Genomic DNA, 17,355 nt, shown 5'->3' on the forward strand with positions numbered 1-17,355 from the left:
GATATGAAGCTGCCTGGTTCGCCCGGAGATTGCTATAGTTACAGTTTTCTGTGCTGAAATCCTTCTGAAGCCCAAAGCCAAGAATCTCCCTGTCCCGTGTCTGCCCACTCCTTAAGGGAGCCGTTGTCCCAGGCAGGCGGTATGGCAAGCAAACGGAAATCTACAACGCCGTGCATGGTTCGGACATCACAGGTGGTAGAGCAAGATGGGCTGGAGGACACAGACAGGGCCAAAGACAAAGGGACGGCCATGCCACCGTCCGATGTGACCAAGGACAGCTGGGCAGCAGAGCCTGAACACTTGTCCAAAGAAAGCGAGGTGGTCGAGGTGAAATCCGTGGGGGAGAACCAGTCCAAGAAACTGCAGGGTGGTTATGAGTGCAAATACTGCCCTTATTCCACACAAAATCTGAACGAGTTCACGGAACACGTGGACATGCAGCATCCCAACGTGATTCTCAACCCCCTCTACGTGTGTGCCGAATGTAACTTCACAACCAAAAAGTACGACTCCTTGTCTGACCACAACGCCAAGTTCCACCCGGGGGAGACCAACTTCAAGCTGAAGTTGATCAAGCGCAATAATCAGACAGTTCTAGAACAGTCCATCGAAGCCACCAACCACGCCATGTCCGTCACTGCCGGTGGTCCTGGAAGTAGTGATAATGACCCCGGGGTCTCAGTCAGTAAAATCCCCATGATGAAGGCGGGAAAACCGAAGGCAGATGCCAAGAAAGTGCCCAAGAAGCCTGATGAGGCTGCTCCAGAAAACCACATGGAAGGGACTGCCCGCCTGGTGACAGACACAGCTGAGATCCTGTCCAGACTTGGAAGTGTGGAGCTCCTTCAAGACTCACTGGGACACGTCATGCCTTCCGTACAGCTGCCACCAAATATCAACCTTGTCCCCAAGGTCCCCGTCCCACTGAATACTACCAAATACAACTCTGCCCTGGACACAAATGCCACCATGATCAACTCCTTCAACAAGTTCCCTTACCCGACCCAGGCTGAGCTCTCCTGGCTGACGGCGGCCTCCAAACACCCAGAGGAGCACATCCGGATCTGGTTTGCCACCCAGCGCTTAAAGCATGGTATCAGCTGGTCCCCAGAGGAGGTGGAGGAGGCCCGAAAGAAGATGTTTAACGGCACGATTCAGTCAGTACCCCCGACTATCACTGTCCTTCCTGCTCAGCTGACCCCCACAAAAGTGTCACAACCCATCCTCCAGACAGCCCTACCATGCCAGATCCTCGGCCAGCCCAGCCTGGTGCTGACTCAAGTGACAAGTGGGTCAACAAGTGTCTCGTGTTCTCCCATCACACTTGCTGTGGCTGGAGTGACCAACCACGGCCAGAAGAGACCTCTGGTAACACCTCAAGCTGCCCCTGAGCCGAAGCGTCCACACATCGCCCAGGTGCCAGAGCCTCCACCCAAGGTGGCCAATACTCCACTCACCCCAGCTAGTGATCGCAAGAAGACCAAGTTACAGATTGCCCACCTCAAGGCAAGCTTCTTACAGAGCCAGTTCCCTGATGATGCTGAGGTCTACCGGCTCATTGAGGTGACAGGCCTTGCTAGGAGTGAGATCAAGAAGTGGTTCAGTGACCATCGCTACCGGTGTCAGAGAGGCATCGTCCACATAACCAGCGAATCCCTTGCCAAAGACCAGATGGCCATTGCTGGCACCCGACATGGTCGCACTTACCACGTATACCCAGACTTTGCCCCTCAGAAGTTCAAAGAGAAAAGCCAGGGGCAATTGAAAACCCTGGAAGACAGCTTTCTGAAAAGCTCTTTCCCCACCCAGGCAGAAGTAGAACGGCTGAGGGTAGAGACCAAGCTGAGCAGGAGGGAAATCGACTCCTGGTTCTCAGAGAGGCGGAAGCTTCGAGACAGCATGGAACAGGCTGTCTTAGATTCCATGGGTTCTGGCAAAAAGGGCTCAGATGTCGTAGCCCCCAATGGTGCTCTATCTCGACTTGATCAGCTCTCTGGTGCCCAGTTAGCTGGTTCTTTACCCAGTCCTTCATCGGCCATTGTACAAAATCAAGAACAGGTTCACCTGCTCAGGAGTACTTTTGCGAGAACCCAGTGGCCCACTCCTCAGGAGTACGACCAGTTAGCTGCCAAGACCGGCCTGGTCCGAACTGAGATTGTGCGCTGGTTCAAGGAGAACAGATGCTTACTAAAAACCGCAACGTTGAGCTGGCTGGAGCAGTACCAGCGGCATCACCTGCCAGGTGACCACGGCCAGGACGTGGCATCAAGAAAAGTGGCGAAACAAGTTGCTGAGAGCCCAAAGAATGGAAGCGAGGTGGCTCACCAGTATACCAAGGACCCCAAAGCACTCGGCGAGGAGGACCCCGAGAAGCTGGTCCCCAGGATGAAATTGGTTGGTGACCCAGCCAAGGACTGTTTGGCGGGTAAGCCCTCGGAGGCCACCTCAGACCGATCAGAGGGCAGCCGAGATGGTCAAGGCAGCGAGGAGAACGAGGAGTCAGGCATCGTGGACTTTGTGGAGGTGACGGTTGGAGAGGAGGACGCTATCTCAGAGAAGTGGGGTACCTGGAGTCAGAGAGTAGCCGAAGGCACAGTGGCGCAAGCAGACTCTGACTCGGACAGCACCCCTGCAGAGGCTGGCCAAGCCTAGACAGGTAATTCTGCCTGTTTACTCCAGAAAATGGATGGGTGCAGATCCCCTTTTTTATTGTCCATTTAATAGAGGATGGGTTCCAAGATGTTGACAAAGATGACAGACCTTTTTAAAATTAATGTATTGACTGTCCGTATATATTGACACATACTATCCACATCGATCGGATATATTGTTGGCATGGCGTGTTCAAGTACTCCTTATAGAAAACACCAGGGAGCTGTGTGTTTCAGATTTCAGATTGTTTTTTCGGAATTTGGAATATTCGCACATATAGTGGGATATCTTGGAGCTGGGAGCCTGGTCTGAATCTGGAAAATATTTATGTTTCATATTTACATTATAAACAAAGCCCAAAGGTAACTCCATTGCAACATCTTTCATTGTTTTGTGTACTTCAAGGTGCCGTAGTTCCCTGTCACATCGTGCTGGCACTGGAAAGCTTTTAGTAGTTTAGGCTTTCACATTCGAGATAGTCAGCCTGTGTTTATCCATATGTTTTATCACACACAGTATGTATTGAAATACAAACTCATAATGGAAAGGCTCAGTGGAGCTCATTTTCATATATACTCCCTCACGTGTATGTGTCTTTGAAATAAGGCCTGATTAACCTGTGCCCATATTTGTAAGGCTTTTCTCAGCAGGGATGCTCTGCTGCCTGGGCCTGTTGCTTATACTTGAGTCTTCTCAAACTGTTAGAGCGACACTGTGTGTATTATGTTCACAGAGCTGGAGAAAACACACACACACACACACACACACACACACACACACACACAAACCCAAGAAGGAAGGCAGTGTATCTTTTCCTCTATTGTTTTATTTCAAGTTTACGGAATTGGAGATTCAAGGTTGCTTCTTTGCACCTGAAAGGCTTTGAAAATACTCCCTCTTTGCTTTATATGGAAAGGAAAGGATGCCTTTCTGCTTACGTCCCAGTAATTCCTTCAAATCTGGACAAGACCTGTGCAGATTTAGACCTGAGGAGCCACAAAAGCCAGGGAAGGGATGTTACCATGGTTACTAATGGCCATGTCATCCACATAATGGGACAGGCCTTGAAACCCTTGGTGTGTGTGCTTCCCAAGAGGTCAGTGCAAGTCAAACCCAGCATAGCTGCTGGCTTGGCTCCATGAGGAGGAACGGAGGTGGGAGGAGGGGCTGCTTTGCTGAGAGCTCACAAGAGCAGACTGAAACATAAACCTGAAATGGCTGCCCATGATTTGACCAGGTGAGCTTCTCTAGAGATCACTTAAGCCACGTAAGGGGCCTCCCAGTCTATCCTTTGACATAAAGACTAGAGTCTCTAGGATGATGTATATGGTCCCGAAGGAACTTCTAGACATTACATACCTCATTGTTGATGAACTTAAACAACTTGGGTCAGGCTGTGTTGTTTCTTAATAACTCCATTGTTGCATGATAAAAATGAGGTGCCTGGCAAATCAGTAAAACCCTCTGGAAGCTTTTCCCGGTCAGTTCCAGTCACAGTTTAATGCACTGTCAACCCCAGAGTACCATCACATCTTGCTGAGCTGCCAGTGGACCAGGGTAAGGAGATACAGCCAGAAGAGGAGGTAGAAATCCTGAGACCAACAAGAGTATCAACAAGCCACTTCTGTCTGGCTACCTTAGAGTCTTCCCTCTGTCTGGCCATTTCTCCACCTTCTTAGAAAGGCCTGCCAGTCTAGCTGTCTTCTCTGTTGAAACAGAGTAGTTCTGTTCTGTCTTTTGTCGTGGTTTTTGTCTGTGTGAATGCTCTAGCTGGCCCTGAGCTTCTCTCTTGATCTTGATGTTGCAATTTCTTCCCGTCTTAGAGCAGACAATAGGTTCCTTTCCATTCAATAATATATGCAGGCATACTGTGGCTGCCATGATAGAGTACGGAGGGAGACAGACGGAGTTCAGCTGGGCTGAGGGCAGAGACAGTATGTTCCATTACTAGCCAGTATGGCATGTGCTATAATGGGGATGTGCACTGTAGTGTGGGTACTCACTGGAGGCATACCCAGACTAGGCATCATAAGGGGTTAAGGGAAGTGGAGATACTGATTCTGGGGTAGCTTTTAGGAGAGCCAAGAAATTAGATAAAAAAAGAGTTGTTCAAGCAGAAAGAGCAGCATGGGCCAAGATCCAGAGATGGCAGGGGACAGTACATGTGAGGACCAGAAGAGGATCATCATAGCCAGGAAGTACTGTGGGTTCTACTAATGATTAAAAGAAGCAAACTGAAAGCAAAGCTAACCGTCTTCTCTAAGAAGCCGAAGCTACTCTAAACCAGCTGTGTTGGCTGAATTGAACATGAGGATACAAGTACTCCAGCACTGGCTAAGGAGGTGCTCACTCATCCCCAAAGCTGGGTGAGAGGTAGCCTAGGGGCAGCTGTCCCCCAAGAGAGATGGGGCCACCTGTTGCCATTCCTTCCCCAAAGGTATACACCATCTGGGTAGGCTACGATTGCCTTATTCCCTAAGGCCTGAAGGAAACAGAGCTGCAAAGATCCAAGAATGAAGGAGAAGGATGGGGAAGGAGAAGGAAAGACAGGTGAAGGTCTCCAGAGAAGCAGCAGCCTAGCCTGGGATGCCCATGTTTTTACCTAGTTCTCTGGCAGAGGCAACGCTGTATAGTTTTATAATCCAAACCATGAGCCTCAGACAGCAAGAAGCTCACTCACATACCTCCATCCATCGGCTCAGCTGGATTGTAGATTCCCACTCTTCCCGCTGCCCACGTGTCCTCTGTATTCTGACAGGCAGAAATGTCCCGTTGCTCTTCGACACAACCCTTCCTCTCCCTTTACTACTCTCCACCATCTGCTCAAGGGTGAGGAAAATGCCCAGAGGGTTGGAAGTTGACTGTTGAATTAACATCAGACCGACCACTTAGAGATGTAAGAAACTACTGTATCCCCATTCTGTTTATGAGTGTCACAGTTGTGAGCTGCAGCTATTCTTAAACGAGATAGTGGAGCTGTTCAGCATCTTCTGGTATCACATACTTATGATGGCCTCCTGACAGTTCAGGGAGCTATGTTATAGGGGATGGGCCTGTAGGCCATACAGGCAGAGCATCTGAAACCAGCCCAAGTCCTAACCAGGAACACCTCTCAAAGTTGTAGAAAAACAGATCTTCCTATTGTGGAGCTCTTGAAATCCACAGAGACGGCCTAACTTGTGCATCAGGGCTGGGGAGAGGGTTCAGTTAATTAACCTGATGTTTGAGAGTCCCTGTAAGAATCTGAGCATAGCAGTGGCATATACTGGTAATCCCAGCACTGGGGAGGCAGACAGGAGGATTTAGAGCTCACTGGCTAACCAGTTCAGCCAAACCTACACTCCATGAGAGATCCTATTCCAAAACCTTAGGTGGCAAATGATTAAAAAAGAAACCCAGTGCCAAACTTTCACACACATACAGACACACACTCTTACACACACATACACACACATGCACACACACACACACACACTCATACACACACACATACACACACACATGCACACATACACACACACACTCATTCACACACTTGCACACAAACCAGGTACATCTAGGAAAGTGCAGTTATCTACAATGAAAACGAATATCATAATCCCCAAAATAACTGATGTTTTAACCTTATGAAGGTGTTATATGAAACCCAAGGCAGAGAATGGTAGAGAGCCTCAGACAGGCAACTCCCAGGGGCTCAAGGATTCACTTGGCCATGAATGCACCCCACCAAGCTCACCTCAGCCTTAGGGTTAGGCTCAACCATCAGCAACCCTTCCCAGCCCCTCTGTAATGTTGTATTGATTCAGGCTCTGATTTATCTCATTGATAGACATTGCTTAAAGAGAGGCTGAGGAAATATGACGTTCCTCCCCTAAATCTAGGTTGACCGACTTAGGGAAGACATTCTCAAGCTTATGTTTTGAATGTATGAGCAGATGCTGCTGCTGCTACTGATGATGGTGATGGTGATGATGATGGTGATGATGCTAATGATGATAAGCTTCTATTTATCAACATATACAATATGCTTAGCATTCTCTGAAACGTATCTAGGAAGTCCTTTGAATATCCCCACCATCTAGGAAGGCGGACACAGCTTGTTCTCCATCTTATAGAGCACAGAAGCTGGTAAAACTTGGAACCATCTTTCCTCTACCAGGCCAGTGTCTAATCACTGGGGCCAGCACCTGCTTCAATGGTAGCACCATTGCCTTGCCCAGGACAACGAACAGAATGCAGACATATGTGCTCAGGAGGGGAAGCTAAGATGACATGGGAACAGGGTTACCTCCAACCCCAGCAGTGACTCCGCTACTGTGTGGCCCAGGAAACAGAAAAACAGCTCAGAACCACAGCAGATATATCCCTCAGAGGCCTGCCCCCAGTGGCTTACTGCCCACAGTCATTTCCTAACTCTCAAACACTCAACAGCCTTTGAAAGAATGCCCTAAGATGGGGAAGGGGCCTCAAAACACAAGCAAAGTGCTCAGCAAGAGCCTCAGAGAGCCCACGTCATGCCAGGCACTATGAAAGTTGATGGCTTTGCCAAAAAAGCCAAGACACAGTCCTACCTGCATCTCAGCCTAAAAAAGGTAAGACATGGGCATAAAGCAGAAACCTGTCTAGATTGTTCTTTCTAAAGACTTTAAAATTTTGATTTTAAATTATGTATAGAGAGAGGGTGAGGGTTAGATCCATTGGAGCTGCCGTTACAGGCAATTATGAGCTGCCCATCTTGGATTCTGGGAACCAGACTTGTGTCTTCTGCAAGAACATTATGTATTCTTAGTCACACAGCCATGTCTCCAGCCCCCACCATCTGGACTGTTTTTGAGAGCTAGGCACACAGAAATTAGAGAAGCCCTGAGGGAGAAAGGTGGCTTTTCTGGTAAAAACCCACAAGCGCAAGCTTTCTTCTCATTCAAACAAAGAAAACGCAGAAACCTGAAGCAACTCACCAGGATCCGCTCAGCCAGTGTCTAAATTTGGCTCAAAATCTCCAGCCACTACCTTCACAGCCTCCAGATTCCTGACAGTTTCCAACTCTTGATGATTAGCGATGGCTCAGGGGAGGTGTGAAATTTGTGAAATGTCAAATAATAATAATAATAATAATAATAAATTGCCATGGTTCAGCTTCCTTAAAATACTTAAGGCTGTTAATTGTTGCATGCTGGCCACAACTTAAGGTCCAGAATGAAGTGTGTGTGTGTGTGTGTGTGTGTGTGTGTGTGTGTGTGTGTGTTCCTCACAACTATTCAGATAAGCTGTCTATATATAGATGAATGAATATAAGTAGATGAATGAGAGAATGAATAAGTGAAAATGAATATATGCTAATCATTAGTCTTCCTGCCTCTCTTCTCACAAACTCTTGAAGTCAGGGGCTCCACCTCACCTGATCAGTCCCTGTGCACAGTTGGAGGAAATGCTCAGTCATGGGTGGCTCCACCCATCAACTAGTAACAAAAGAGGCTGATTTGGGCCATACTTCTGGAAGTGCATGGTTCAGTGACCATCTAGTGATGGCCTTCTTGTTGGTAGAATCCCAGAACAGTTCAGAGACAAGAAACATGAAATGTATGTGTGGGTGGAAGAGAAGAGGAGAGGGAGGGATTGTTGAGGGAGGGAGAGAGAGAAGAGAGAGAGAGAGAGAGAGAGAGAGAGAGTGTGTGTATGTGTGTGCATGAGTGTGCATGTGTGAAACAGAGGAGAGAGGGAGTGATCATGGAGCATGTATGGAGCATGTGTGTTTGTGTCTGAGTATGTATGTATGTATGTATGTGAGTATGTGTATATGTATGTATGTATGTATGTATGTATGTATGAGAGAGAATGTGTGTATATGAGCATGTGTGTGTGTGTGTGCGCGCGCGCGCATGCGTGTATGAAACAGAGGAAAGAGAGGGAGGAATCATGGAGCATGTATAAAGCATGTGTGTTTGTGTCTGTGTGTGTATGTATGTATGAGAGAGAGAGAGGAAGGGAGGAGAAATCATGGAATGTGGTAGGAAGAGTGTGTAATCTGTGCATGTGTGTGTGTGTGTGTTTCTTGATAGCTCCCAATCTTATGTTTTAATTGTTATGACTAAAAAACATGTTATTACGGTTTCTGTATGACATCTCTGGACATGCTTTAGTTACATCCCCCCTTCACTCCCACGCCTCCTTCTTACTTTCTACTAGTCACTCTTCTGCCCCCAATAAGACAGATGACTCAGAAATATTATGGAGAGATTTTGGGGATCTTGGGGGTCGCACTGTGGAAGAAAGGTGCAGAATATTCTAGAGATCTGCTGCCCTGTGGACGTGCCATAGTGAACAACCAGGTGCTACATACTACAAGCATGTTAACAGGGCAGATTTCAGATTCCTTACCACCAGGAAAAAATAAACAGGGAGGAAACATTTTGGCAGGGGCCAGATATGTTTATTATTGGGTTGGTTGGCACTACCGTAAACATGTGTATATCCAAATTCACCAGATGTATACATTGTTATGTGAGGCTTTGAATACCAGGAAAGTGGGGGAGGATTACTGTCAGAATGTAATGCTAGAATCTAGCCTCTAGTCCGGTCATGATACCTGCAGCAGCCTCCTCTCTTGCTTTCACAGATAGCAGCAGGCATCCTGCTGAGACGTGGTCTCTGGGCCCCTAAATAATAGACAATCCAGTGCCGGGGGAAGTCAGAGAACATCAAAGCCACACACCTTGCTCTCACACCCTCCATGCCTCTGCCTGGGAATCAGAGAACATGGCTTCAGGCTCTTGCAATGAAACCCATCCCTATCCTCAAAGCTCTAAGAAGAGACTCCCTCCTCTGCCACATGGGCTCTGGCTGGCCACACTGTCTGTCTCTGTTGCTAAGGCCTGAATTATCCTCAGAGTCTCCTCCGTGCTGTTGCCTTCCTGTCTGTCTGTCCATGGCTACTAAAATCCTCTTCTAATACACCCTTTATTCTCCCAGTAATCTATCTCTGTATCCTCTTGAGCCCACCCCATCCAAAAACTAATGATGACCTACAGGGGAACAACAGTTAAACTGAAGGCAGGTTTCTTCCCAGCAGCAACCGAGGACCCATGATAATGGGATAAAATGGTTAGCAGAGCCAGCCCTTCGTGAGTAAGCAGTCCATTTGCTTAGCCTATCTGCACGAAAAGTTTTCAGGTGAAAGACCAAAGCCAGGGTCACAGGCTCGGTGCCGCCAGAATCAGGATTTGTGACACATCAGTGTGACGGGCATTTTAACATGCCCCACTGCAAATCTGACACACTTTCTACTTTTTGAACCCTGGGCACGTTGGATTCATGGCTCCCTTTGTGCTCCCTCATTGGTGAAAAAAAAATCCCAGCCTACATAGATGGTCCTAAGATGTTTAAACTTTACAGTCTAAGAGATATAACTGTCAGCTTCAGATAAGGCCACAGTGGCTGTACATCCCCTCTGACCCCACAAGGAAGGCATCTTGCCTTAAGAAATGAGATGAGAGAGGGTGGCAGCTGGCTTGGATCTCCCAAAGCATCCACTTGGAACTCAGCATTGTTCCATGGAAGCTGAACTGACTATGGTGAAGACTTTGAGAGGAAACGGTACCAGACACAAGAAAGCTTTCACCCTTGCTTCCAAGAGCCCCTCAGCTCCTCCTCGGAACACAGTGGAAAAGAAGAGTCATAAATGGGCATCTGCAAGTCAGCAGCCACAGAGGACAAGGGACTTAGCTTCAGCCTCACAGTGTCACCAGCAGCCAGTTATCACTGAAGTAGAGAAGTGGCATTTGGGAGATGGACAGACAGATAGACAGACAGAATACAAGAATATGTTATTGGAAGATACTCACCATCTCTCTCAGGTAGTACAGTTTTCTCTCCCAAGTCCTTGGGTGCTGGAGAGAAAATTCTATGATAGAAAAATGAAAAACAAAAGAAGTCACATGATCCTGGTTTTGTTTTTAAATGTTTGTTTTTATGTTTTGCCAACATGTAGAGTACTAGGAAAGCATATATTGCCAAAGAAATAGTATTTTCTCTTTTTAATTATTTTATTGGATATTCTCTGTATTTACAATTCAGATGTTATCCCCTTCCCACCCCCTCCACTTGCTTCCATGAAGGTGTTCCCTCTTCCAACCACCCTCTCCACCTCAGCACCTTGGCATTCCCCTACACTGGGAAAACAAGACTTCACTGAACCAAGGACCTCTTCTCCCATTGATGCCAGACAATGCCATCCTCTGCTACATATGCAACTGGAGCCATGGGTCTCTCCATGTGTGCTCAGTGGTTAGTGTTTTAGTCCCTGGGAGCTCTGGAGGGCTTAGTTGGTTGATAATGTTGTTCTTTCTATGGAATTGCAGACCCTTTCAGCTCCTTCAGTCCTTTCTCTAGGTCCTTCATTGGGGATCTCTTGTTCAGTCTGATGGTTAGCTGCCAGCATCTTCAACTGTATCTGTATGACTCTGGCAGAGCCTCTGAGGAGGCATCCATATCTGGCTCCTGCCAGTAAGCACTTCTTGGCATCAGCAATGGTGAACGGGTTTGGTGGCTGCATATGGGATGGATTCACAGGTGAGGCAGTATCTGGATGATCTTTTCTCTAATGCCTGATCCTCTATTTGTCCTTGTATTTCCTCCCATGAGGGCTTTATTCTCCCTTCTAAGAAGGACTGAGGCCTCCACATTCTGGTCTTCCTTCTTTTGAGCTTTATAAGGTCTCTGAATTGTTTCTTGGGTATTCAGAGCTATTTGGGCTACTATCTGCTTATAAGTGACTGTATACCATGTGTGTTCTTTTGTGACTAGGTTACCTCACTCAGGATGATTGCTTCTAGTTCCATCCATTTGCCTAGGAATTTGATAAAGTCATTGTTTCTAATAGCTGTGTAAATTGTGTAAATGTACCACAATTTCTGTATCTATTCATCTGCTGAAGGACATCTGGGTTCTTTCCAGCTTCTGGCTATTATAGATAAGGCTGCTATGAACATGGTGGAGCATGTGTCCTTGTTATATGTTGCAGCATCTTTTGGGTATATGCCCAGGAGTTGTATAGCTGGGTATTCAGGTGGTACTATGTCCAATTTTTAAAGAATTCTCAACTGAGAAATGTCAAATGGCTGAGAAGCACCTAAAGAAATGCTCAACAAGTTATCAGGGAAATGCAAATCAAAACAACTCTACGATTTCACCTCACACCAGTCAGAATGGCTAAGATCAAAAATTCAGGTGACAGCAGATTCTGGCGAGAATGTGGAGAAAGGTGGACACTCCTCCACTGAAGACTAGAGATGTCGAGCATTTCTTTAGGTGCTTCTCAGCCATTTGGTATTCCTCAGTTGAGAATTCTTTGTCTAGGATCTTCTAGCTTTCATAGTCTCTGTTGGATAGTCTGGTGTAATCTGATCAGTCTGCCTTTATATGTTACATGTCCTTTTTCCCTTACTGCTTTTAGTAAACCTTCTTTGTTTTGAACATTTGGTGTTTTGACTATTATGTGTCAGGAAGAATTTCTTTTCTGGTTCAATCTATTTGGAGTCCTGTAGGCTTCTTGTATGTTTATGGTTATCTCTTTCTTTAGGTTAGAGAAGTTTTCTTCTATAATTTTGTTGAAGATATTTACTGTACCTTTCAGTTGTGAGTCTTTGCTCTCTTCTATACCTATTATCCTTAGGTTTAGTCTTCTCATTGTGTCCTGGATTTCCAGGATGTTTTGAATTAGGAGATTTTTAATTTTTACATTTTTTCTGACTGTTGTATCAATGTTTTCTATATTATCTTCTGCCCCTGAGATTCTCTCTTCCAACTCTTGTATTCTGTTGGTGATGCTTGCATCTATGACTCCTGATTTCTTTCCTAGGTTTTCTATCTCCAGGGTTGTCTTCTTTTGTGATTTCTTTATTGTTTCTATTTTCTGTTTTTAGATCCTGGGTGGTTTTGTTCAATTCCTTCACCTGTTTGGTTGTGTTTTCCTGTAGCGCTTTAAGTTATTTTTGTGTTTCCTCTTTAAGAGCTTCTACTTGTTTACGTGTGTTCTCCTGTAATTCTTTAAGGGAGTTATTCATGTGCTTCTAGAGGCCCTCCATCATCATCATGAAGTATAATTTTAAGTCCAAATCTTGTTTTTCTGGTGTGTTGGGATATCCACTATTTGCAGAGGTGGAAGAGCTGGGTTCTGATGTTGCCAGGTTGGCTTGGTTTCTGTTTCTTAGGTTCTTGTGCTTGTCTCTTGCCATTTTGTTGTCTGTGATGCTAGGTGATCTTGTCTCTGTCTGGAACTTGTCTTTCCTGTGCATCTGTGGGCCTGTGGACTCAGGAGGGAGATTTTTTTTCTGAGTTTTCAGTTTTTGGGGGGATAGGCTGTGAGATCTGATGGCAGTGGGCCAGCTCTGGCTTTGGGCTGGAACTGAGCCTTCCCAGGCTGTACCCCACTCCCTGCACCGCAAGAGTTCCTGGTGGCCTATTCCCCGGTGGTCAGTGCAGAGTAAGTGTCGACTCACCTGTGGGCTCAGGAGGGAGAGCACTCTTTCAGCTCCCTGGGTGTTCCAAGAATTAGTATTTTCAACATGACAAATTATCCTCAAAGCACATGTGAAAGGTGGGGAGGCTTCCTGTCCCTGGTTTATATTGAGGTTGTATTTCCTGTGGTCAAGCCTTTCCAGTGGAGGCCATAAGAAAGTGTGCCTATTGGCTTTGCAGTTTCCTCCAAAGCTCTGGGGGTTGAGGTGACCCCCAGGGGCATGCATGCTCTGCTGGATGGTATTCAACCAAGCCATAAGACTCCCTAGGAAGGTAGTGAGGGCCACATAGACACAGCCCAGTGATAGATTATAAAGAAAACAACCAAGGTTCCAGTGCAGACTTTGTCATTCCCCTGTAGAGCAGTTACTACTGTAACAACTCTGCACTCGCTCCCCTTTTCCACTCACTAACAAATGGCTGCTGAGTATCCCATGTGTGCACCACTAGAGGTGGTGGCTGTGGCCAGCACTGAACACTATAGGCACCACAAATGGCCTGACTGCCGCCTCACGCCAACATATAATCCACCAGACAACTGAAGGTAGTGATGGCCACACTAGAAGGTGTCTTGACTGTGTGACTTAGGGAGAACTCCGTGTGTGATGAAGTCAGGGACTGGAAGCTGGTACAATGGAGGAGAAAAGGCAGAGAGACTATTCCCCAGTTAAGTCCAATCTCATTCCTGTGGGGCCCGAGGCTGCATGGAGACTGGACCTTGTTCCCAGGGCAGCCAATGAAGAAAACAGAGTGGCTCAAGAATGCCCCTCGGTAACATGGAAGGAAGCAGGACTACAGGGGCTGTCCCAAAGCCTCTCTGATCAGTAGCCTGATGCTGATGGAAGAATGACTGTTCCCGGTGGCATAGGGGACCATGGGATCAGAACTAGCTTTGTCTACCTTTCTTTCAATGTGCACACAGTGGGACTGTGAGAAACACAGGCCAGGGTTCATCCACTCTCACTTTACACCTAGCAGGACCTTGTATTGCAGAGGAAAGAAGACCAGCCTATGGGGCACTTGCTGACCAGCTGACCTTTAGGTTTGGACCATAAGCGTCTGACGCCTGTAGACAGGGATTCTGTTTCCAGCCTCACTTTGATGACTCTGCCAGTTCCCACAGCCTGAGCCCTCCCATGGCCACATGCTCTGGAAACATCAGAGAACTAGATTCCAAGAGATCTGAAGAATGCTTTCAGGGTCTGAGCCATGCGCATGCAGTTATAATAACTGAAGAGAGAAAGGGTAGGGGAGGTGGGGCAGTGAACCATGCCAAGAAACTTGGTAAGGCTGAGTGGATTGGAAGCCCCGGAACCTCATACCAGAGGATGATAGCTTCACCTGCTTCTCACCAGTCCCCTGTCACATGACCAAACTCTCTACATAGGAATGTGACCTATAGTCACCCAGATCAGAACAGATTTCTCCATGCTGATGAGTTATCTAGAGGTCCTGGGGGTTTAGCCAATAGGTTTCCCTTCCCAGACATTCCTTCCTGCAAAAGGTATTTAATTTCTGGTCTACCCTAAGGAGGTGGTGTCACCCATTTTTTATGATGAACAGTCAGTAAACGGTATGGATAAGAATGAACTGTCTCTTTCATCAAGAGCCACCATAGGGAACATGGAGGAAGCCTTCATCTACAGAGCCACCCACAGAAAGTCCCTCCATGTTCCCAGACAATCATCGCTAAGCTAAGGACAGTTGCTGATGAGCTAAGATAGACTTCCCCGTCCTCCATCCCGGGCTCCTTGTTCTCAACCCACAGGTCTCCTCATGACCCAGCAGTGTCTGTATGTCCAGGAGCTTGCATCGTTGGCTGCATTCTCCACCCCCAGAGCGGTGATTGGTGCTTCCCTGGAGACCATCACTGGATACAGGCATAGAGCAAATGTACACTAGTGCTCCTATGCCTGGCTGAGTTCCTATACCCCAGCAGAGGGGCACAATGGGGAGCCACAGGAACAGCTTTGTCTTCTCTTTTCCGGGCCAGACTTTCTGCCTGTCAATCAGCCCTAAGGACTTGCTAAACATTTATCATCACTGGGAAGGCTGCTAAGATGGTCTAGTTGGTAAAGGTGATTGTCAAGCCTGAGTTTGTTTTCTGGAGCAAACGTAGAATAAAAAAAAAAAAAAAGCGACTCCCATAAGTTGTCCTCTACACTATTCGTGTGCATGTACACACACAGGCACACTTTCACATACACACACACACACACACACACACACACACACACACACACACACACCTTGCCAGCCTACACCTTCACCTCTAAAGTTACACCTAAATAAGGAAAAACAAGGCAGTATCTCTTGAGACCCTGCAGGTCAGACTTTTCATGAATATAGCAAAATACCTGACAAGAATGACTTTTAGCTTACAGTCCAGTGTGGTTTCGGCCACGGTGACTTGGGGTTGTGTTTCTGAGTCTGGGGTGTGGCAAAACACAGTGTGAAGGTGTGACTGACAGAAAACAGAAAGAGCCGGAAGCAGTCAGGGATAACATACCCCCAAGAACCCTCCCCAAGTGTCATGCTTCTCTTGGACCCCACCTCCCAAAGTATCCATAGCTTCCGAAAATAACCCAGCAGTGTGGGAACAAGTGTTTAAATACAGATAGGCCAGGGCAGGGGGATTTGAGATTCAAACATTACCTCACCTTGAAGGGCATTTGTCCCTCCTTCAAACCCATGAAGGCTTTGGAAGGAGTTCCCAACCTGTAGGAGGCCTATGAAGAAACCTTCCACCCCAAAAAAATGGCAGTCCTCTTTCTGACATCCCTTTGCTTTGTGTCATTCCTCTAGGGCACCTGGTCTGAACCTCTGTGCTGACAAAGGAGAAGCTCAGTCTTTGAAGAAAGAAGAAAGCCCTGGCCCAGCGGCTGTGGGCCACCTCACCAGCGACTCTGAGCTGAAGCGGGAAGGCTTCAGTGGTGCCTGGAGGCCACAGGAACTCCGGAGCTCTCAATATCCCTCCCAGAGGCTGGGTGGGAATTGTTCATAGTGCCAAAGTTCAACTACTGCATTTCCAATGGGTCCCTGTACATAGTCTTTGCCTTTGCCCCAGCCCCGCCTCTTGCTATACTGGAACTGATTTATACAATGTGGGAATTTTGTTACCTTTTTAATCAAGGGCAAGTTCCTTTTCCAGCACTTCTGTGGTAAGGCGTTTGTGGTTTCTTTTTTACCCCCAGGAAGGAGGGCCAACCACATTGCTTTTCTTTTCTCTTTCTTCCTTTCACTTTATTAATGAGGGGGGGTGAGCATAAGAACCACTTTATCTACTGGATTTTAAGTAGAAAGAATTTCTTCTTTAAGGTAGTTTGACATTTGGGAGATGTCGCTGAGGTTGGTCCTCTGGCTCAAGTGGAATAGCCTTCTGCATCAAACCTTTCCCAGTTCCCCAGCTGCCTTTTTGGGGACCCTGCCTCAGCCCCACACTAAGAGGTGGGACTGGATTCTTTGGATAATTGGGGGACAGATGGCTGCCCTTTTCACAAATCTTTTTAAAATACCAGCAAAAAGGGCTCCCATAACAGATGATGCCATCGATACTCTGAGGAAATTAAAAGAGTGGTCTTCCTGGCTAGATGGTACCAAGGTAAAAATCTCTGCTTTTCTTCTTCTCACTGCCTTTTCTTGGTGTGGCATTTGACAAGATTTCAGCTCAAAGCCTCACTTTGGATTGATTTTTTTGTTGTTGTTCTTGTTGTTCTTATTCGTGTGTGTGTGTGTGTGTGTGTGTGTGTGTGTGTGTGTGTGTGTGTGTGTGCTGGGCCAATTTTAGATACCTGAGTGCACTTTTTTTTAGTTAGTCCTAGCTTTTAAAGAAAGAAAGCCAAGAGATATATCTCATGTAAATGTCAAGACATGGATTCTGTTTGCTGTCCTGTCCCCTGTCCCACTCCCCAGACCCTTGACCCAACTCGAGTACACTGCACAAATTAAATGCTAGGGAGTTTGAATAAAAGCTGTTTTTCTAACTTGTTGCTCATTTGTTGTAACTCAATAAAGCAAAGACTAAACGTTTTTATAACCTTTCCTCTGTTCCTTGTTCTTCATTGGTGTCTGGCTCCTGAGACCTCAGCCTGTAGTCCTGGCTTGGCCACTTCCCATTGCTAATTCAACATGACTATGGTTTTTTTTATCATTTTAAGTGTGTGAATGTGTGTGTGTGAGCATATGCAC

General features: G+C 46.8%; 1 protein-coding gene across 1 annotated transcript in view; it reads left to right on the forward strand.

Moving 5' to 3' along the window:
- ZHX2 (zinc fingers and homeoboxes 2) overlaps positions 1-17,145 on the forward strand; it is a 145,501-nt gene extending 128,356 nt beyond the window's left edge. Inside the window, exons 3-4 of the mRNA XM_080909445.1 lie at positions 2-2,656; positions 15,973-17,145. Of these exons, the coding sequence (XP_080765571.1) occupies positions 142-2,652 (2,511 nt within the window). The 5' untranslated portion in view covers positions 2-141 and the 3' untranslated portion in view covers positions 2,653-2,656; positions 15,973-17,145. The remainder of the gene's footprint in view (position 1; positions 2,657-15,972) is intronic.
- Positions 17,146-17,355: the final 210 nt, after the last annotated feature.

Source organism: Micromys minutus (genome assembly GCF_963924665.1).
Source record: "Micromys minutus genome assembly, chromosome: 33".
Lineage (NCBI taxonomy): Eukaryota > Metazoa > Chordata > Mammalia > Rodentia > Muridae > Micromys > Micromys minutus.